Source organism: Typopeltis vanoorti, chromosome 8 (assembly GCF_054136105.1).
Source record: "Typopeltis vanoorti isolate ZY-2024b chromosome 8, IOZ_Tvanoo_1.0, whole genome shotgun sequence".
Classification (NCBI taxonomy): Eukaryota; Metazoa; Arthropoda; class Arachnida; order Uropygi; family Thelyphonidae; genus Typopeltis; species Typopeltis vanoorti.
The window spans coordinates 23891303-23915124 of record NC_143556.1 but is presented as its reverse complement, the minus strand read 5'-3'; the positions used below and the strand labels follow the sequence as shown (position 1 = coordinate 23915124).

The 23822-nt window shown below is 36.9% G+C and overlaps 1 protein-coding gene across 2 annotated transcripts in view; it reads left to right on the top strand.

Moving 5' to 3' along the window:
* LOC150103851 (carnitine O-acetyltransferase-like) overlaps positions 1-23822 on the top strand; it is a 323106-nt gene that overhangs the window by 6377 nt on the left and 292907 nt on the right. For both annotated transcript variants that reach the window (XR_016548716.1, XM_090397151.1), the window contains exon 2: positions 21319-21528. Coding sequence is in view for 1 of the 2 variants with exons in the window: in XM_090397151.1 (XP_090253277.1) it covers positions 21319-21528 (210 nt within the window). In the remaining variant the exon portion in view is untranslated. The remainder of the gene's footprint in view (positions 1-21318; positions 21529-23822) is intronic.

Sequence of the window (23822 nt, the reverse complement as noted above, 5' to 3'; positions counted from 1 at the left end):
AAAAAGACTAACTTAAGAGCTATGATGAATTCTATTTAAAATGCAACAAAGCATGATAGCACAAATATGCCCAGTTGTATTTGGTTACATAACAGAATAGGTATGATATTATTTGATAGAAAGTAATGTGTACTGGGGAGTCTTCTGAAAGCCAGGAGGTTAGGAGTGGTGTATTCAAGGTTCAGTGTTAGGGTTTTTTTTGTTTAATGTATTTATATACAAATTAGGTTCAAATATTAAGAGTAAAATTTCTGTTTGGTATTAGAGCAGAGCAGTCATTTGTTTGGTAAAATGCTTTACACAGTAGTGTTAAAATAAGGGTTGTCAGTGGCCTTGACCATTTTGTTTAATTTGAGTCTCGGGTCTGGGTTAGTCCTGAGGGGGTGGAAAGAGGGGAAAATAGTTCCACTGCATAAAGGAGGTTTCAAGACTGCTGTTGCAAATTACCGACCAATCAGCATATCAGGAGTCGTTGTCAAGGTCTTGGAGAAAGTGGTCAAAGGAAAATACAGGAATGGATAGATGAAAATGGGATACTGTATGGGGGACAGCATGGTTTTGTGAAGGGTAGATCATGCCTCAGTAACTTGCTCACATTTTATTACACAGTGACGGCTGAACTGGATAAGGGTAATGGGTTTACAGTGATTCTGCTGGACCTTGCTAAGGCCTTTGACAGGATACCACATGGAATTCTAATCAGTCAACTGCAGCATATGGGGATGAATATAGGACTGGTGAGATGGATAGGAGGACGGTTGCCGGAGAGATCAGAGAGTGGTTTATTCAGGAGTAGAGTCCAAAAGACGGCCTGTGACTAGTGGTATGCTGCAGGGTTCTGTTCTTGGACCACTACAATTTAATTTGTTCATTAACGATATAGGAAATGATCTGAGAGGAACTTCATTTGTTTGCTGGTGATGCAAAGTTGGGTAGAGCAATAAGGAATGCACATGTCAAAATTTTGCAGGATGATTTGGATAGTTTGGAGGACTGGGCTAAGGAGATTGAATGTCAATTTAATGTGGCAAAGTGTAAGGTTATGCATTTTGAGGTGAAAAGATTAGCAGTAGTATACCACATTGGTGGAACTGTACTCCAGGAGATTGACGAGGCCAGGGATTTGGGAGTGTTGGTGGATAGAAAGTTGAAGTTTAGGGGGCACATTGCAAAAGTGGCTAAATCAGTTCATCAAATCACTTGGTTACTGAAGAATACCTTGATGAGCAGAGACAAGCAAGTTATTGTTCCTCTGTATTGAGCCTTGATAAGACCCCATCTTAACTACTGTGCCCAGATCTGGGCAGGGTTTCTTCTTGATGGGGAGGAGGTAGAGAGGATCCAGAGGAGAGTGACGAAGGTGATAGCAGGTCTATGGAATAAACCTTATGAGAACAGGTCGAAGATTTGTGGGTTGCAGAAATTGGTTGATAGGCAGAGAAGGTGTGATATGATTGAGATATTCAAATTACTGAAGGGTTTTTTATAAGATTAATTCAGAGGATATTTTTGAGAACAGGACTGGTGGTGGGAGGACTAGGGGCCATCCATGGAAACTGGGCAAGAGTGTGGTTAGCAAGGGTGTTAGAGCTAGGTGTTTTACTTGGAGAATGGTGGATGAGTGGAATAAGCTGCCAGAGTCTGTTGTGGGTGCCATGACTGTAAATGAGTTCATGGCAAAGTATGAGGGATACTGTGCGAATGTTGAATAGTTGTTCTTGACATGATGTTAGAGCCTCCCTAGATGAGTCTAAGAACTCCTTGGAGTTGCCTGTAATAATAATCTTTTAACACAATAGTGTTAAAAGATTGGAAAGTAGACAGGAAGTAAGTTTTATTTTATGCGAATGAATGCAGATATGTACAGTTATTAGTAGTATTATTATTGCACATGTACCTCCTTCGATTCTTGAAGACTCGTTACAGGAGTACCAAACTATCCATACATTATCCCTCATACCTCTCCTTGAACTTAACAGAGAGTACTTAACACACACTTTGGCAACCCACTCCACTAATTCACAGCTCTACAAGTGAAAAATCTAGTCTTCACATCCTTGCTAACCACACTCCTCAATTTCCGAAGATGACCTTTGTTCTGCCCCTTCTGACCAAGTGCTGAAATACTTTACATCAAGGAGAGATTGGCTGATAAGGAGAAGGAGGAAGTTAATTTTATAAAGAAAGAATCAAATGATAGTTGTATATCAGTGTATGGGGACTCGATCATTAGAGGTGCGATTACTAATCAAATTCAGAAAACATGCTTTCCTGGTGGAACAATATAGCAAATAACTGATGCGTTACAGAAAAGGGAATACCGGGCATCAAAATTAGTGGTAGTCGTGGGCACAAATGACTTAGTTGGGGAGAAGAAGAATGTTATAGAAACTTGAGGAAGTTGTCGCAGCAGGTAAAGAAGAATAGTGTTGTTGGGAAAGTCATAGCGGTGTTGCAGATATGATAACAGTGAATTGAGAAGGAGAGCAGAGATAATAGTACGATGACTGAGTTGTATGAGGCAAAGGGGGTGGGTTCAATTTGAAGGAAAGTTCGAATGGTATAAAGTTGATAGATTACATTTGAATGGGTTGGGTATTTAGAAAGGCTATTGTTTTCTGAGAATGTAGCAAATGATCAGAATCTAACTATGAAACAGGATAGCACAAATCAACAGATTATATAGCAGGAGGAAGATGGGTATGAGGTTGAAGATGTGGTTGCAGCTGCACAAGGTGATGGAATGCACAAAGGTGAGGATGAAACAGGTAGGAATGGAAACACAGTCAGGATCAGAGAAATGGGCGTGGTCAAACCAATATTAAACAGTGATATTCTTAGACTGCAAAAGTGTTTGATAGATTACCACATGGTGCAGAGGATGGGAATAGACAGTATATTGATTACATGGATTAGAGATTGGCTCTCTGAACGATACCAGCAAGTTGTGTATGATGGAGCAGTGTCTCAAAAAAAGAAGGGTAACCAGTGGTGTTTCCCAGGGTTGTATTCTTGGGTCCCTGCTATTGAACTTTCCTAATATCTTTAGTTTCCTTGGTTTTGTTCTTCCACATCCTCGTCTCCTCTCACTAAACAAGACTTTCTCCAAACATCTAACTTTAAAACCATTTTTAAATATAATCTCTCAGGTATATTTAGTTCCTTTCGTCCCTCAAATTCACTCCATACATCGATAATACATATACATAACCTGTGTGTGTAAAATATATGTATATGTATATGTACAGGGTGTTCGGGATAAATTTGACATATTTATAATTAATTATATTTTTCCGTAAGTTACATGTATTAACACACACTTCTCTTCATTTAAAAGTTTGGACCCTTCTTCATTCATATACAAGATGTCAGAAAGGATGGATAGCTGGAACCCACCTGAATCATGGAAGAGAATAACTTGTATCATGATGATTCGTGCCCGCCATCAAAATAAGGATATTACGACTGCTGCCCAATGCTCCCTGAATACAGTAAAAACAATCAGGCATGAACTAGAGACTTGCAATGGTGACTACGAGGATGTAGCAAGAAGAAAGATCCCTAGCAGACGATCTGATTGCGTTCGTACAGCAGAATTCCTCGCAAATCTGCAGGAACAGGTGTTGAAGAACCCTGGCATTGGAATTCGGGCTTTGTTCGTGGAGTTGCTAACTGTAGTCAAGCCCTGGATAACAAGGGTAGCCAATGGTAGGCCGTATGTATGGCAGCAGGATTCGGCCCCTTGCCACACCTCTGGGAAAAGTCAAAAATGGTTGTCTGAAAATTTCTACGACTTCACCAGTCCAAATGTTTGGCCTCCAAACTCCCCAGACCTTAACCCCATGGATTATTTTGTATGGGGCGCAGTTGAAAAAGACACCAATCGCACTTCCAGTAATACAAAAGCCCAGTTAATGGATAAAATTAAAACAGTTTTTGCGGCCCTTCCCAGGGAGACTGTAGCATCAGCTTGTTCGAGGTTCCGAAGCAGAATTGAAGCTGTGATCGATGCTAATGGTGGTTATTTTGAGTAAATCTTGTTGATAGTATTGTAATTAACTCTGCCTGTAATGTTTTTTTGTCATTTCATTAAATTTAATAGATACAAAGAAGATTTTCTTTTTCCTTACGAAACTGTCAAATTTATCCCGAACACCCTGTATATATATATGTAATTTTTTTTAATATAAATATATATACACAGACACATATGTAATACTTCAGTCCTGATAATACTTCAGGCGCAAACTTTGTTTGCTTACACTTGGATAAAGGATTAAACCAAGTATATGATTTCTTGGTATCGTTAATATATAGTATAACCAAGTGGAAAAACTTCCAACAACTACCTCTAATCCAGAGTATTTTAATAAAAAGGTGTGACACCTTTTGGCTACTTGTATATGAAAATGTGACTTCTAGCATTGTTTCAACCTTGGTATCATCTCTGGGTCTGGCTCCCACTAATGAGACCTCAATAAAGGTCAAAACTGGTCTGGGTATTGACCCATCCTGTAATTCTTAGCATTCAAAAGGATGTGTGCTTTGCATTATGGGATACTAATGCAAGTGATGTGAAGCCATTAGCCTTTATATACGACTTGCCTAATCTTGAAGTTACTTCACTTGCAAACTTTGTTTGCTTACACTTGGATAAGGATTAAACCAAGTATATAATTTCTTGGTATCTTTAATTTCCAATTGCAATACCAATAACTTGTAATACCAAAGAGATGATAAGCTGTGCATAAATATACACATGGCATGCTATATGTGAGGTGGTGATTGTTTTGAATACTGCTGAATCAGCTAAGATTGTGACCAGTGTATTATGTTTGTTTAAGTGTGTATGCTCTTTTGTCTGAATTGCCTGTTTTACAGGATGAAAAATCCAAATTTCCAGGATCTAAAAATCCTCCCGCTTCTATATGAGACCTGTAATTCATTTTCGGTTAAAAAAAAGCCTTTATAAAGTTCTTTGCATCTTAGAATTCAAGCCCATGTCTTTCAAACCAAAGGGCATAGTTATTACTTACTTACAGGGCTATGGAGGCACTGGCACTGTGAGGTAGCGAATCTCTTGTTATATATATTGGTTTAGCCAGAGTGGTGATTATTCGGTATTGTGGTTCACCTGCTGTTCATTACCCCCCCCCCCCCCCCCTTCCTGCGACCAAGCATTGTATTAGTCTGTATGGTATTTCTTATGCGTGCCCTATGAAAAGATAACTTGTTAGTACATGGTTGGATGTTTTTCCCTTTCCCCTCTCCTTCATAAACATAAAACTGTAACACCTGTGATGATAGCGAGTTACACATACTCTCCAGGTAAAAATACAAATTTGGGTAATTCATGGAGTTCATATCCATTGTCATTCTAGGTGAACCAATTCTATTGGTGGAAAGCCAATAATTATCAGACGTGGTGTACTGCCTCAGAATTTTAGTTGCCTTCATGATGTTTTAAATACTGACAGGAGAGTATTTGTATGATAGTGATATGTTGGTGCAGGCTCAAGAAGGGTTGGAAACAATAGCGAACTGCTGAAAGGGTCACTTTTGGGTTCATTTCTGTTTAATCTGTATTAGCATTAGTAGTAATATTTTCAACCCTCTGAGGAGTCCGAAGATTCATCATGGGAGGTTGAGCACTCACAAACCACAATAACTGTCATACCTTGCCTTGAATATGTTCACTGTTGGAGCACTTGCCACCCACTCTGACAATTCATTCCACTTATTAACCACCCACCAAGCAAAATATCTCTTTACTCCCTTACTCCCATGACCACTGTGCAATTTGCAAGGACGATCTCTTGTTTGCACATCATCCATTATCACCCACTATATGCAATAATTTTCCTTATCTGTTTGATGGGTTCCTCTCACCAACTGACGTGTCTTGACCATATCACTCCCCTCCTCCTATCTGTCAAGCTCTGAAGACAACATTTCTTCCATCATACTCAGTATTCCAGAATTTTATTCCTGTCTTATTTGGTTCTGCATTCTTTCCAATGTTTCTTTATCACCAACATAACCAGGTGACCAAATCTGGATAAAGATTTTCTGTCCAAATAAGGACTTCTGCCTTTATACAGTGGAACTGTCACCTCCTTCTCTGTGTACATCACTGTCTTCGCATTATAGCAACAGTTTCCTGGTATTCGTTACAGCTTTCGCAATGTGTCCCCTGAACTTCATTTCTTTATCTCCCCTGAGATCCTCATATTCTTGCCACCTCCTGAAGTAAAGTTCCTCCAATATGGTAAACCTCATTCTATCTTCTTTGGCCAAAGTGCATAACTTGACACTTACCATCATTAAAATGACATCCTCATTCTTCAGTCCAAAGCACCAACTTATTCAACATGTCAGAACTTTCTGACATTACGGTTCCTAGTTTAGCATCATCTGCAAGTAAAGCAACTGAATATTTCCTTTCATACCATGAATTGTATCATTGATATGCAAGTTAAACAATGATACAATTCTTTTTCTGGACACTGGATCTCCATACACAGCTTGCTGGCTCCTATCATTTGACCATCTCTGTAACCTGTCTACCAAATGACTATCTCTCCTCATCCTTCTCAACTTTAACTGTAGCTTATCATGCAATACTTGATCAGATGCTTTATCTAAATCCAGATAATCACGGTATAAGCATTTTATCACGGTGTAAGCATTTTCTTCACTACACTAGTCACCCTATTATAAAATGTAACCAAGTTATTAAAGCATGATCTTCTCTTAACAAACTCATGCTGCTCTCTTGAAAGATTTCCATTCTCATCACTCTTTGTATTCTGTGTCTCTAACAAACTTCTGGAATATCTTTGCCACCACACCTGATATATACACACTGGCTTAGTTGGACACTACTGACATGGATTCATCCTTATTGAGTGGCACTATTTTTACTTCTTTCCACTCTTCTGGGATGGTTAGTCAAGCAACCAAGTCTAAGGCACCATCAGCTATTTTGCATATTCCCATAAATACTGTTACAACTTGAACGACGTGTAAACCTTTAATATATTAGTAAATCATTTACAGCTTTCAGTATATACAAATTGCATGTATAATGTGCATATATATCGCACTCAGTATTTGAAATGCCCCCCTTATTTCTTCAAGCATGCCTGAAGTCTGTGAGGCCACATATCGATGGCAGCATGCACAACATCCAGAGGAAACGTTACCACTGCTCACTCTAAATCCACCTTCAGACTGTTGATGCTAGGTGATCTTCAAATTGGGATCTGAGCTTGAACCCATAATTTGAAGGCCAACAGATTCAGATTGGGACTTCCAGATGGCATCAGATGGTGATATGTGGTTGTGCACATTTGTCTCCAACCACTGTTGTGTGGTTCTTGCCTTATATGCAGCGGCTGAGTCTTATTGGAAGGTCCACTGCCTATTGTTAAATAAGATGTTGTTCCAGTGCGGTGTCTTGATGCACTTTGACGGAGGTTTAACACCTTTCTCACAGAAAGGCAACTTGAATACTCCCGATACATCACCCCCAAAAGACCATCATTGATGAATGACCTCCCTGAATCTTAGGTGCTATGGCATATGCTGTTTGACCATCTGGGGCATATACCCAATTGTTTTGGCAGTTAAACAACTCTTCAGTGGTGAAAATCTCATTTGTGAAGACGATATCTCTGTCTGTTGTTCACGTACTTCCACAGAAGTGCCTTTTGATTTTATCACCCTCTCTGCCACATGGTCTTAGGAGTGTCCAGTAGAATGACAATAGGCTCTCATCCCCAGGTCATCAGTTAGTACACATGACATCATTCTCTGCAAAAAACCATCTCTCTCTCTTGACCTGCATTCTCACAGGATTATGTGGAGGCTTACCTTTGCATCCTGACACAGCATGGTAAATCTGTTCTTTGGTGATCAGATATGTTTTTTGTATCTTGATAACATTCAATAGTGTGATGCACAAACATCCTACTGAACCCAAGTGTTTTTAGCATGTTGAAAATAACAGGTGTCTGCATTCAACTTCATGAAGTGCTATTATATCTAAATGGTTCTCATAATCTCCCCACTGCATGCTAACCTGTACAGCTGGACCTATCTCTCTATTTGTAAACATGCAAATGTTGGCAACGTACAGTGCCACTTATGGAACTGGGCTCGTGCAATTCAATGGGCAGCACGAGGTTGTGCAGAATTTGTAACAGTATTTATGACAGGACTGTGTATGTGGTAATATCCCATCCATTTGTGTAGTAACCTTATTAACATCAAAATTACTTAATATTCTGAACACTTCCCGTTTTGACTGTCAGTCTTTTGTCCTCCTTTATATTGCTATTCAACACCACTCTTATTTCCCCCCCCCCCCCATCCATATGAAATACACTAATGACATACTCATTGAACATTTCTTCTATATCTTTAGCATTTGTGATCTATGTTCCATCTATATTAATAATTTTTGCCTACCAGCAGCATAACTGTAGAATTCTCTACGGTTTTGCTTTACTGCTTCAGCAGTTTCATGTTACTTTATCTTTCCTTACTATACTTGTCACCATCCTAACCAGTACCTTATATTCCTCATGCTGCTGATGGGTACCTTGTTTCTCTTTCATAATGTCCTCTTTCTCAGAAGCTCCTGCATAATTTCATGATTCATCCATTTTACTCCTACTTTATTTATTCTCCAAACTTTAGGAATACAATATGTCATTGCCATAAGTAATTGTTTCTGGACCAAGTCCCAAGCACTGATCTTTTCTCCCCCTTCAACTGATTAAGCCACTAAACATCACCACTCACGTGTTGCTTCAACCACACACTGCATAAGATAGTTATCCCTAATTAGCTCAATGAATTCGATCTCCTTTTTACTCACACTTCATATTTCCTGCTTCCATTCAATGTTGCCATAGTTATTCACCCATTATTATTACTTTCCTGTTGCTCACCAGTCCTATCTGCCTGAGCATTCTGAATAATCTCTGTTTGCATTCCCTGTTCAGTAGCAACATCCCACTGAATACTAAAATTTGTGCTACCTGAACCTCATACCAAATGGCCTCAAAGCCATTATCATTACTCTTTTCTTTTAAGTTTCACATTGATAGGACACAACTCTTCTGAAATCATCAGTAATACCTACCCCACTTCCTCTTTTACCTTTTCTGTCTTTTTGAAAAAATGCTATAACCATCACATTCTGACAGCATTGTGTGGAGATAGAGTATTGGGAGATTTATATCTGACCATTAGTAACAAATGTGAAGGAGTGTGATAAATGAATATTGTATTTTGTTGCATTGAAATATGCGATCAACATAATTTGAGAACATTTTGGATAAGGTGGTGGTGGCGATTTTTTTTTTTATAAGGCAGTTTTCTAAACTTTTCAGCTGATATTTCTTCAAGAAGTGCTACTTTTAATTTTGTATTCCTCTCTTGGATAGTTATTAAAATTATAGAATTATAATTATTTTTATAATTATAAATGTGTAATTATAAATATTTTAATTCTAAGGGTGGTGCAAAAAATGTATCTAACTACTGACCTATTGGTATCTCTGGTGTGGTAGTGAAGATTTTAGAGAAGTTGATAAGAACTCGCATGCAGAAATGAGTAGACAAACAAGCTGTACTCTGCAAAGAACAGTATGGGTTTACTAAAATGAAGGCCGGGGTTTTAGCAATTTGCTCATATTTTATAATAGTGTTATGGCCGAGTTGGATAAAGGGAATGGATACACTGATAATGTTGGATTTTGCTAAGGCATTTGATAGGATACCACACAAAATGCTGTTGTATAAACTGGAGAATATGGAATTGGATTATAAACTCTTGACTTGGATCAGTGGTTGGTTGATAGACAGATATCAAAAAGTGGTATACGGTGGGTGTGAATCTGCCAGATTTCAGATGGCCAGCGGTGTACCTCAGGGTTCAGTTCTGGAGCCATTGTTGTTCATTCTATACATTAATGAATTAGGAAGGGTCTAACAGATGTGGAGCCTTCGTAGCTCATTCAGTATAGACAAAGCCCTTTGGTCAGAAAGACCTGGGTTTGATGCCCATTGATGATGTGAGGAACTTTATCTGGTGTCTTTCGATGAAAGGCGAGTTAGCTGGTCTCATGCGGAGGAAGGGTTTTTTTTTCACCTGGAAACTTGGGTTTTTCGTCCCCCTGAATAGGCAAACTGGTCCTGTGAACACACATGGATTACAGTCATGAATACGTCCCAACCATATGCCAGTCCCAAGCCCAGATAAAATTGGGGGTTGGGGAAAGCAATGGTTGAACTACCCTATAAAAAGTTTCACCAAGAACACTTTATGGACAATGCCTACAAAGTCACCTAGGGTTGGAAATGACTGAAAGGGGAAAAACCACCAACAGGAGATGTGCAATTGTTTGCCATTGATGTGAAAAGAGGCAGGACAATCAGGGATGTTACTGATATTCAGTACTTACAAAATGATTTGAATAGGCTGGAAATTTGGGCAAATGAAATGGCCATCAGTTTAATATTAGTGAGTGTAAAGTTATGCATTTTGGCATTGAGATTTTCAACAGCATATTATATTGGCGGGGTTATGCTGCAAAAAGCTGATGAGGTTAGGGATCTTGGCATAATGGTGGATAGGAATTTGAAGTTCAATGGTCACATGGCAAAAGTTGAAATACAACTCGGAGGATAATTGCGATGTTCAAGCAAACTTTGACATGCAAGGATAAGGAAGTCATTTTTGCCTCTTTATAAGGCCTTGATAAGTCACACTTGGATTATTGTGTGCAGATTTGGTCTCCTGAGTTCCAACGGGATAAAGAAGAGCTGTGGAAAGGGTGCAAAGAAGTTACAAAGATTATATCTGGATTATGGGATTTAGATTATGAGGACAGATTGCGAGTATGTGGATTACAGACTGGTGAAGAGGAGTGATCTGATAGAGGTCTATAAAGAATGGATGTTATAGGATATCGTCTGATGAAATTTTTCGTTATATGGAAGGTAGGGAGAGAACATTGTGGCATCCATGGAAGTTAAGTTTGTTTGCAGTTAAGAAAGGGTAAGAGCTAGGTTTTTCTTGCACAGGACATTGAGCGATTGTATTTTTTTTTTTTATGTTGCTCCCACCCGTGAAAGGTTATTTTGTAAACCTATAGTACATTTTTACCGTGGGTGGGCTAAGGATTTTTTTTTTCTATTATCAATTTTTATATGTTTTTTTTTTGTATTTTTAATTAATTATTATTTTTTTTACATAGTCTGGAAACCCTGCTCTAGAGAACAAATATGGAACTTTTTGCTCCCACCCTCCAACCCTGCTCTAGAGAACAAATATGGAACTTTTTGCTCCCACCCGAAGATGAATGTCATCACCTGGTGTGAGACCACCAATGTGGTGGTCTCACACCAGGTGATGACATTCATCTTCTATCTAAAGACAGTGGCAAAAATTCCATGGTGAGATTTGAACTCATCACAGTCTGTTGGTTGGAGAGCAGGTTTGTCTCTAGAGTTGGATTTTCAGATTATCTCTTAGCCTATGCCTGGTACTAATATATATATATATACAGGGTGTTCGGGATAAATTTGACATACTTATAATTAATTATATTTTTCCGTAAGTTACATGTATTAACACACACTTCTCTTCATTTAAAAGTTTGGACCCTTCTTCATTCATATACAAGATGTCAGAAAGGATGGATAGCTGGAACCCACCTGAATCATGGAAGAGAATAACTTGTATCATGATGATTCGTGCCCGCCATCAAAATAAGGATATTACGACTGCTGCCCAATGCTCCCTGAATACAGTAAAAACAATCAGGCATGAACTAGAGACTTGCAATGGTGACTACGAGGATGTAGCAAGAAGAAAGATCCCTAGCAGACGATCTGATTGCGTTCGTACAGGCAGAATTCCTCGCAAATCTGCAGGAACAGGTGTTGAAGAACCCTGGCATTGGAATTCGGGCTTTGTTCGTGGAGTTGCTAACTGTAGTCAAGCCCTGGATAACAAGGGTAGCCAATGGTAGGCCGTATGTATGGCAGCAGGATTCGGCCCCTTGCCACACCTCTGGGAAAAGTCAAAAATGGTTGTCTGAAAATTTCTACGACTTCACCAGTCCAAATGTTTGGCCTCCAAACTCCCCAGACCTTAACCCCATGGATTATTTTGTATGGGGCGCAGTTGAAAAAGACACCAATCGCACTTCCAGTAATACAAAAGCCCAGTTAATGGATAAAATTAAAACAGTTTTTGCGGCCCTTCCCAGGGAGACTGTAGCATCAGCTTGTTCGAGGTTCCGAAGCAGAATTGAAGCTGTGATCGATGCTAATGGTGGTTATTTTGAGTAAATCTTGTTGATAGTATTGTAATTAACTCTGCCTGTAATGTTTTTTTGTCAATTCATTAAATTTAATAGATACAAAGAAGATTTTCTTTTTCCTTACGAAACTGTCAAATTTATCCCGAACACCCTGTATATATATATATATATATATATATATATATATAGTGTGTTCTGTGATGTTATCAGCAGGCTTCAATAGTATGGGTTAGTTCAACTCCTTTAGCATGTTACAGATTGAAATAGTGGTGATGTAATCTTGTATTGTTCACTCTGTCTTGACGTGAGATTGTGTTGTTTTCACAAAGTGCCCAATGTTTTCAAAATATGCTGACATGCTATTTGCAAACAGTTTGTGGCAGAATGAGCATGCTGCTGAAATAGAATATCAGCAACAATACCCCACATTGTACAATTCTTTATTACGCAACATTTGAGAATATTCACTCATGTCGAGGGTGACGGTTCTTCCCACATGAGTGAATGTGTGCAACAGCGGTGCAAAGACTTGTGGATTCAGTAATTCACATTCATATAGTACTCAGAATTTCCCATCCAGTTATGGAGAATTTTGCACTCAGATAGCCTTTATTATTACCTGTAAAGAGTACAGCATCTCTTTTCCCAAGATTGCACCTCCCATGTGCAATTATGTGAATAGCTCCAGTCAAATTTAAATGTTCTTCACATTCTGTTTATGGATGAAGTTCATTTCATTTGTGATGGTATAAATAGCACACATACACAGAATTCCCACACTTGGTCACAGCAAAATTCGCAAGGTGACAAAATGTGCTTTCCAACACAGGTTTTTAGTAAACATAGTGTGAATTCAAAAGATATATTTCGGTGATTACACCACATTTTTTATTATTTAGTTATACAAAATACTGAAATAATAGTTCCCGACAAATTTCGTAAATCGTAGGATTTACATCTTCAGGGGGTCAATAGTATAACTTAAAGTTTACACAAGAGAATTAATAAATACAAATCATAACCATCTGGCTATTCATAAACTCAAATAACAGAATGCAGATATAAAACGTTATTGACGTTGAACAATACTGGACGATGTCACGTGTTCTTGTTCTCGTTCATACAGTCCGAGCTCAGATTGAAGTAGATTTTTTATTTGAGCTGACGACACTTGATGGAGAATTAAACCTTGATTTTTATTGCATTGGGTTGAGTTTTTTAGCATATTAGCAGCTTCTTTAAATTTTCTTATATAACTGTTGTTTTCTATGTATGATATCGTCGTTTTTTGCCAGAGTACATCGTGTCCAGTGGAAGTGATATGGAAAGCAAGACCCGTTTTTTGTTCTCTTTTGTATTGTACGTCTTTTTGGTGTTCAGCCATGCGTATTTCTCCAGATTTTCCTGTCTGTCCTACATTGCAAATCCCGCAAGAGCAATGGATTTTGTAGACTCCTGGTTTTTTATGAGGATGATGAGGTGGTTTTGGTGGATGTAGGAATCTTGAGATTTTTTCCATAGGAAGGAAGGCTACTTTTATGTTGTGTTTGTTCATTAATTTGGCTAGCTTAGCTGTAATGTTTTTGATATAAGGAAGCGAGATTGCATTTTTGTAATCCTGTTTTATTGTGTTGTTAGTTGGAGGCATTTTAAGGATTCTCTTGATGGTTTTTGTTTCATATCCATTCTGTTGGAGGATTTGTGTTAAGTATTTTAGTTCTTCATTACATCTTTCTTGTGTGCCGGAGATATTGTATGCTCTGTCTCGAAGAGTTTTAATTAAGCTTATTTTTTTGTGAAGGATGTTGGTGTGAGGTTGCATTTAGAAATCTTTCAGTGTTTGTCGGCTTCCTATATACTGAGAAGGAGAGTTTACTTTCTTCATTAACTTCTAATAGAATATCCAGAAAAGGAAGTTTTTTATTTTCTTCTTGTTCTAAAGTGAATTTTATGGTGTTGTGCAAATTGTTGAGATAATCTTTGAAATTGATAAGTTCATCTGTTGTTCCATTGAATATGATGAAAATATCGTCCACATAGCGTAGCCATATATATATATATATTTTTTTTTTTTTTATGGTAATTCTTAAGAGCATTGTTTTCAAATTTTTCCATAAATCTTCTTATTGTGCTATCTTCTATCGAAGGTCAGCGACCATTTTCCATAAATAGGTTTGCTAATACCGGTGATAATGATAGTGTGAATTATTCGGCAGCCATCTTAATTGATTGATTGCATTTCATATAGAAATATCTAACAACAAATTATTTTTGAGATAGCTATTATTTTTGAAGTTATTTTCAAGATAACTACTATTGTTATAAATTACGTGTGGACTACATTATTATTACAACAACACCTCCAAGTAGTCCAAGAATTTATCATGGGAGGGCACTCTGCTCTTATCCACTACATACATCTCGCTATCTTTACTACTACTACTTAATTCACCAATTACAACACAATGACACCACCATCAATGCCATATACTTCTTACCGCAACCAATAGTAGTGTTTGTTTGTAAATTTCATGTGTTCTCACTGCTAATTTGCTTGTACGTGGGATGAAAACCAGAGTTTCTCCTCAAAGAAAAAAACATTGCTACCTCCATATGAGATCAGCTAAAGAGTCCTCTTGTGACTATGAGAATTGAACTTAGGTCTTTTCCAATTGAAGGGGCACAATGTTCTGCTTTTCTTCCAATTATTGGAAGCCTGAAGTGGCTTAAAAGGTCCATGTTTGGTCTCCAGAGGGGTTTTTCGGACTATCTAAAAATAAATAAAATTGTACAAAAGAAAAAAAAAGAAGAAAAAATCCTTAGCGCATTCACGCTACAAATGTACTATAGGTTTACTAGTGACCTTTCATGGGTAGGAAGCACATAAAAAAAAAAAAGCACTATGGAGACACTTAATGATAGAATTTTCTTATTGCCTTCATAGTGCAGTTAGAAGAATGACAGTATATTGTATCCTTTAATTGGAAAATGCCTAAATTTGATTTTCTATTTCAACAACAGGATTCTTTATATGGGATTTTTCAGTTGAAGGTGACTTAGCCAATCTCATATCTCTCATACAGATGACTTGGCTGTGAGAACACACATAATCAGACAAAAAGTACTAGTGGTGGTGGGCAGTAGATGGCATTGATGGTAGTAGTGTCGTAATCGCAGAATTAAATAGTAGGGGGGAGATGGCAAGGTGTATATATAGCGAAGAAGAGTAGAGTTCCCTCCTGCTATGAGTCCTTAGGCTCCTCGGAGGTGTCATGTAATAATAATTATGGACATTTTCTGCAGAATAACATACTACTCTAATAATAAATTTAGTTTAATCCTTTATCCAAGTGTGTGCAAACAAACTTTGCGCCTGAAAGTATCTTCAGGACTAGGGTAAAGTGGTACAACACCGGGCAACTCCTTGCAAAGGTGGAGCAAGCTACCAACCTTTATCCAAGTGTGTGCAAACAAACTTTGCGCCTGAAAGTATCTTCAGGACTAGGGTAAAGTGGTACAACACCGGGCAACTCCTTGCAAAGGTGGAGCAAGCTACCAACACTCCTATCTCAGTATCTCCTTGTGGATATGTATAATGTTATGCATTAAGGGAAGGGCCACTACCCAGACTAGTTTCGACCTTTATTGAGGTCTCTTCAGTGGGAGCCAGGCCCAAGTGGAGATACCAGGCAGAAGCATTAGCAAGGTCATCTCCTCCTATAGGAGCTGCCAACCGGTGTGCCACCTTTTTATTAAATTACTCTGGATTTAGAGAAAGATGTTGAAAGTTTATTTTTCACTTGGTCAGACTATAATAAATTTAGTTTAATCCTTTATCCAAGTGTGTGCAAACAAACTTTGCGCCTGAAAGTATCTTCAAGACTGGGGTAAAGTGGTACAACACCGGGCAACTCCTTGCAAAGGTGGAGCAAGCTGCCAAATCTCCTATCTCAGTATCTCCCATAATGCAAAACACATCTCCTTGTGGATATGTATAATGTTATGCATTAAGGGAAGGGCCACTACCCAGACTAGTTTCGATGGGAGCCAGGCCCAAGTCGAGAAACCAGGCAGAAGCATTAGCAAGGTGATCTCCTCCTATAGGAGCTGCCAAACGGTGTGCCACCTTTTTATTAAATTTTAATAAAAAATTTAATTTTTTTATTAAAATTTAAGTTTTTAATTTAAGTTTAATAAAATAAACTTTCAACATACTACTCTGTTCAGAGGTTGTGCAATTTGTAACACTATGCCAAATGTGGATGCAGCATGAAGGAACATCACACTTCAGGAGAGAAGTGACAGCATTCTTAGTATACATTTTCCTGGCAATTACATATATGGCAAGACAACAATGTTACTGGTTTACTATGTACGAGGATTGTCTGAAAAGTTCTCGGCCTCGACCATGCCGATAGTGTTGCCATCTATCGGCAAGATTTTTTTTTTTTCTAAGTCGGTATATCTGTCATTAGCATCCATGTGAAATTGCAAGTCATTCTATCAAGTAGTTTGTTTTATACAGCTAAAAGCAAAAGTGTTGTCTGTATCCCTTGAAATGGATAAAATTGAGTATCGCGCTTTTATAAAATTCTTTGTAAAAGAAAGTTTAACGCCAAAAGAAATTCATTTGAAGTTCTTAAAAGTTCATGGGCACTTTTCTCCTTCATTTTCGACAATTAAGAAATGGGCTGCCGAGTTTAAACATGACTGTACCAGCCTTGAAGATGATCCATATGAAGGACGTCCAAAAAGTGTAACAACACCACAAATCATTGATCAAGTGCATGGTATGGTATTGGATGACCGGCAAGTCAAAGTGCATGAAATTGCTGAGACTATAGACATTTCAAAAGAACATGTAGGATATATTTTGCATGAAGAATTGCAAATGAAAAAGCTTTGCCAAGATGGGTGCCGTCTTGCTCATAGATCAAAAACACAACTCGCATGAAAATCTCTGAACAGTGATTGGAGCGTTTTAACAAGAATAAAACTGATTTTGTGCATCGACTTATTACTGTGCATGAGACTTGGATTCGCCATTACACACCAGAATCCAAACAACAGTCAAAACAGTGGACAGAATCCAGTTGTTCAGCTCCAAAGAAGACAAAGTCGGTTCCATCAGCAGGAAAGGTCATGGCATCAGTGTTTTGGGATGCTAAAGGCATTTTGTTTATTAATTATCTTGAAAAAGCTAAAACAATAACCAGGGAATATTATTCCAATCTTTTAACCAGACGAAAAAATTTGTGAGAAAAGACCCGGTTTGCAGAAGAAAAAAATAATCTTTCATCAGGACAGTGCACCTGCCCACAAAGGTGTTTTGGCAATGGGAAAATTAAGGGATCTGCACTATGAATTGTTGGAACATTAACCCTATTCCCCAGATTTGGCTCCCTCTGACTTCTGTCTCTTTCCAAAACTAAAACTCTTCCTCACTGGTCAACATTTTTCTTCGAATCAAGAGTGATTGCAGCTGTAGAGAGATATTTTGCAGATCTTACTGAGAACCACTACAGGGATGGAATAATGGCACTGGAGCATTGCTGAAATAAATGTATTCGTCTTAAGGGAGATTATGTTGAAAACTAATTTTGAAATTATAAATTCGTTTTTTCATTGTTAGGCTAAGAACTTTTCAGACCACCCTCGTATATAACAGGGTTTTTTTTTTGGTTTCTTTTATTCTTTATTTTTAGTTTTAAATTCATAATTTACTTTCTAATTTAATATCAAATAATTAGGAGCATCATGAATTCAGATAGCTTTTGATATTAATATGGTATACTGTATTTGGACAAGTAAGTTTCTATGTACCATATAGAATAATGTTTCTGTAACATGACGACTGAGTTGAACTGAACCATGGTATGGGCTTTTCTGCCTAAGATGCCTCTAGAACACACTGTTGAAGTTTAATCTCTTTATTCAGCATGTATGGATGTATGTACATATGTGTATATACTGAATACATTAATACCAAAATAATTTTTTTTAGGGATGTTTCAGGGTCAAAGCTGTATAACTGGGAGGAAATCTTCATGTAGCCTTTTAATGAATGCAGAGAACTGACTGGGGCCTCTGACCTAATGTTGAATTCTCACCTCTCGTGGTCCACCCTGTTTGGTATCTACCTGGATACTGAACGAATGAGAATCTGCTGGAAATTTGGGATTTAGCCAACCAAATTGTATTCTTATTGGCTTTAAACAACTATATAAAATGATGGCACAACATGACAGAATTCCATGCTGGCTGGGGCATTGCCTGATTAAACAAGCCCCCCCCCCCCCCCATTGTTTTCTTCAGGAACAGTGCAAACAGCAAAATTCAGCTATTGGAACAAATCCCATAACACATCCCAACTCAATATCAACAGAGTTCAAGATTGGTACTATCAGTGTGAGAAGCATCAATGGAAAGGAAATGGAACTAGCAGAAGAATGGGATAGGTACCAGACCAACATAATAGATATGACTGAAACAAAAGACAAAAACAGGTGAGATCTTTCTAAGTAGCAAACACAAAATGTTATTTTCAGGCAATGACAATCAGAGAAGAGAGGGAGTAGCTATGGTATTCAACACTAAATATGAGAATAATCTTCTTGAATGGCTGGCAATATCAAGTAGTGATTTTGTAGATATCAGAATGGGTAACTGGACAATGAGAGTTATTTATGTTTATGGTCCCACAGAGAAGGTTCTATCAAAGAAGAAATGGAGGAATTTTTTGAAGCCTTAGAGAGAGCATCTGGCTCAGTGAAAAAGGAAAAGTTGGTCCTTGTTGGGGATCTAAATAGCAGAGTAGGAAATGATTGTGAGACATACAAAAATATTTTGGGAAAATTTGGAGATAAGAGCAAAGCTAATAATAATGGCAAATACCTGTTGGATTTCTGCTCAGGACATGGACTGGTTATTACTAGCACCATGTTCCAACATAAAAATGTGCACAAATTCACATGGAGAGAAAAGGCAAGAAATAAGAAAAGTCTCATTGACTATATTATATTTGGTAGCAATGTTTTCTAACTGATTCAGAACACAAAAGTATACAGAGGATTTGAAGGAAGTGATCACTACGTTGTTTTGAGCAGGATAAAATTGAATGATATTGAAAAGAAGAATGTAAGAAAGTTTAAAAGGAATCAAAGATTAGCTTCTTTCAGAGGTTAATTTTAGACTCAAATACACAAACATCATCGAATTAAAAATGAAAGAACTAAATTTTGGAGATCCGTTGGCAAACCCTGAAGAAAACATTGGTTGTTTTAGCCAGAGAGGCATGTGATGAGGTTGTGTAAAAGGATAGAAAAATTGGAACTCCATGGTGGACTCAGGAAGTTAGGGGTTGTCAAGGAAAAGAAGAAACTATATCAAATGTTCCTGGTAGGTAAGCTTGTGCTCTTAGAGAATAATGTAAGAATACAGAGAAAAATGTAAGAAAGCGAAGTACAGTATAAAACTAGCAAAACGAATGTCATGGGAAGACTTTGATAAGAACATAGAAATGAAATATCAAGAAGATAGCAAAATATTCTGGAGACTATTGAACAATCTTAGAAATGGAAGAAAAAGTACTGTACAAGGAATCAAAGATGAAAACTAAAGATAATGATATTCTAGATGTCTGGAGTAATTACTTTGAAAGACTGCAAAATGAAATGAAATGAGCAGTGTCAGTATGATGGTAGAAAACTCCCAACAGAAATGTATTCAGCAATACATATCCATATTTGAAGTAGAAAAAGTCATCAAAAACCCAATATCTGGAAAGGCAGCTGGAGTAGATGAAATTCAGCAAAAATTAGCTTAGCTGTATACAAGACGGTGTTCAAACCAATTTTAACTTATGGATCTGAGAGCTGGGTAAGAAATAAGACACTTGATCAAAGACAAAAGACCTCTGATATGAGAGTTCTGAGAAAGATTAGTGGAGTGAACAGATGACATTAATGGCAGTATTGCATCAAAAATTAGGATATTAGGAAAGAACTCTCCTTTGTTAGCATTCAGGAATGTGTTAGTTGAGCTAATCTCAGGTGGTATGGTCACTTAAACAGAGTGGGAGAGGAAAGATTAGCAAATCAAATGTTCTTTGCCATGTTCACAGGAAAAAGATCCAGAGGAACGCAAGATGTAGATGGATTGATATAGCAAAAAGCACCTTAAAAGACAGAAATATAAGATCTGATAATATTGGAGTCTTGACAGATAACAGATTATTTTGGAGGAAAATTATTGATTGGAAAGTTACCCCATTAGTAATGGGGTAACTTTTTCATGTAGTACTATCATAATTATCCTGTAACCCCCCCGAGGGTACGTATCAGGAATTTGACGATGATGATGAGATTTTTAGATTTGTTTATCTAATTGACCTGAACTATTTGCAAAGTTTCAGCTAGATCAAGTGTATAATAATACTACAGATAATTAACAGCACTTGCATTTTGCAAGCACGTTTTTTTTTTTTCACATAGTCTATACTTGAAATGCATTTTTCGATCACCTTGCTTAACTGTTCAGATAATTAGAGTGTGCATACATATTTATATACACACACAAACTGTTACTGTCATAGTAACAGTTTGCTTGTTTCTTGTTAATGGAAACCAGTACAACCTACAGCAATGAACTGCTGTTTATGAATTCTACGTTTAACTTTTTTTTGAACATAATTGCAGATCGATTTGTTCACCAAATTGAATTCTGAGTTACATTTTTAAACACATCAAAAAAGTAAAGACTTAACAAGTTCAACAGCTCATGAAGGATATGTACAATGTGCCCATAAGGTTCTACTATGACAGTTCACTAAAATAAATCTCCAAGTATTATAAAAAAAATGAATAAAATATATTATTTTAGTTAACTATATAAATATATTTAAATAATAATAATAAATATATTATTTTGATAATATAATTTCAACTTAAATGAAAGTAAAAATTTAAATTGTTTTTAGCTTCAAGAAATGAAAACTTTAGTCCAGAAATGCCGTTATGTAGCTTCAACACCGGTATCATCTCCTGGCCCAAGTACAGCTTCTTCTATGCTGATGTATCAAGATTCTCTTCCTCACCTTCCAGTACCTCCACTTCATCGTTCATTAGAGCGTTATCTTTTATCTGTGAGGCCATTGCTAACTGAAGAAGAATATCCCCAGACGGAAAAGGTAGTTGATAAATAACTCAGTGAATTTCTTTTAGTCACTTACATATTTAACTTAATTAAATGTAAACATGACTACGTAAACATTACGTAGTCATGTTTATCTGATTTCTCTCTCTCTCTCTCTCCCTCCTCCCCCTTTCTATTTTTGCTGTTTTATTTTCCAACTTTGATTCATATTTTATCATAGTTGTTGTTGCTATATGATGTATTATTTATACAGTGATTTCAATTTTGCTCTTTTTTTGCTAGTATATTATCTAATGCATACAAAGACAATGCAGTAATACTCAACCTTATGACATTTTGCTTTACAATGATCTGCTTATACAACAATTTTCATTTATGATCAGTGGCCATTTATATGACATTCCATTTGCTCATACAACAGTTTTAGTGACATTGCACTGCCATGGATCAACAATGTACAATTTTTGTGGACTGACATTGTTACTGTTTGCATCTCTCTCTTTCTATTTCAGTGTTTCAATGCAAATTATAAACTACTTATAACTATTATTTTATTTTGTTGTTAATAATTACAGATAAATGACCATTATCAACTAAAATTAAAATATTCAACTTAGTGATAGTGGTATATCTAAACTGTGAGATAGTCTGCAGGATAAACTTACCTCATCCTATTATTGTTACAGTTAACATAATGAAGTGAAAAGTGTTGCACCAGTTAATGCTACAGTTACTCTCAAACATGACAATCATATTGTTAAAATGGAAAACTTTTTTTCATTTCAGCAATCACTATTTTCTGGTATTAAACCACTCACAAAGAAGTCAAAAAGCAATTGTGTTTTAATTCGACTAGTTTTGTGAAAAAAATTTGTTTCACTTCATCAGGAAATAGCATGAATAAATTAAAAACTACAAGCAGTAATAACAGTTAACATTCCTAGTGAAGAATATTTTAAAACATTTCAGAAAGCATTCATTTGATGTTATGCTGGCTGCTGGTTCATGGGTTGCTGTATACTGCTGGTAGATACAAGTGTGTTGTGTTGGATTCTGGAGAACCATATTTAAAATCATTCCTTGATTTTTGTTACTGTAGAAGATTCTTCATCATTTGAGCCGATTCTTTGAATGCTCTTGAGTAAAATAAGTAATCAATGTGGAGCATTTCAGTTTGTTGTCATTCTCCTGAATATTTTATATCTGTTATATGTGCTGTCAGCTATGATTTGTGCTTTCTTTCATTCTCAACATCCTTGATGTTCTGATTGGCATATCTCCCCAGATCTGCCAGTTTGTGCTATCTAGTAAAATCCACAATTGCAACTGAACTTGTAGACACCAGGTTTTTTAAGTGGCAGATGTGGTGGTTTAGGAGGTTTCAGATGACTGGAGATTTTATTGATTGGGAAGAAAGCAACTTTTAGATTCTTTTGTTGAAGCAATCTTGCTATTTTATCTGTGATTGATTGTATATATAGGATTGTATGTGTGTGCAGTTTAGGGACTCCATATATTCTATGTACAAGAGGATGTCTAGATTCTAGTGTTTTTTTGTTTCTTCATACCAATTCAGTATATTTTTTAAATTATATTATGGGTTTTATTATGCAAGATTCTCTCCAGCTTCTTTATTATCTAAACATCTGGAAAACCTACTCAAACCTCACTTAAGGAAACATCCTCTTATGTTAATAATGCAATACACCTCGTAGAAAATATCAATGTCATCACATTGGCTCCTACTGATATAATTGCAAGGCTGGACATAGTAAATATTTTCACAATGTTCCAAAAATAAAAATCATATGAAAACTTCAGGAAATTTCCCCACCAGACACAGTGGACCTTTTAAAACATTGCATTAATAGCACTTTTTTTCATATTTGAAGATTTTTTTTTTGAACAGGAAGAAGGATTAGCTATAGGCTCTCCACTCTCTCTCCTGTGTTAGCTGACCTGTTCATGGAGTAAATTGAAAAAATAGCCCTCCAGTATCAAGGAACACAACCAAAAATTTAGCAAAGATACATTGACAATATTTTTATCATCTAGTCTGGTTCTACTACCCAATTAGAAGATTTCATTACCTTCCTGAACAACATTCTTTTTCAAATCATATTCACAGTTGAATTGGAAAGAAATAGATCTTTACTGTTTTTTTAGATACATTAGTTGAGATATCAGAGCAAAATACACTCAACTTCTCAGTTTACAGAAAACCAACTAACACAGGACATTATCTACATGCAACTTCTCTTCACCCAGCATAAAAAATAGGTATCATCCATTCCTTATGCTATAGAGCCTACAGAATTTCGCAAATAT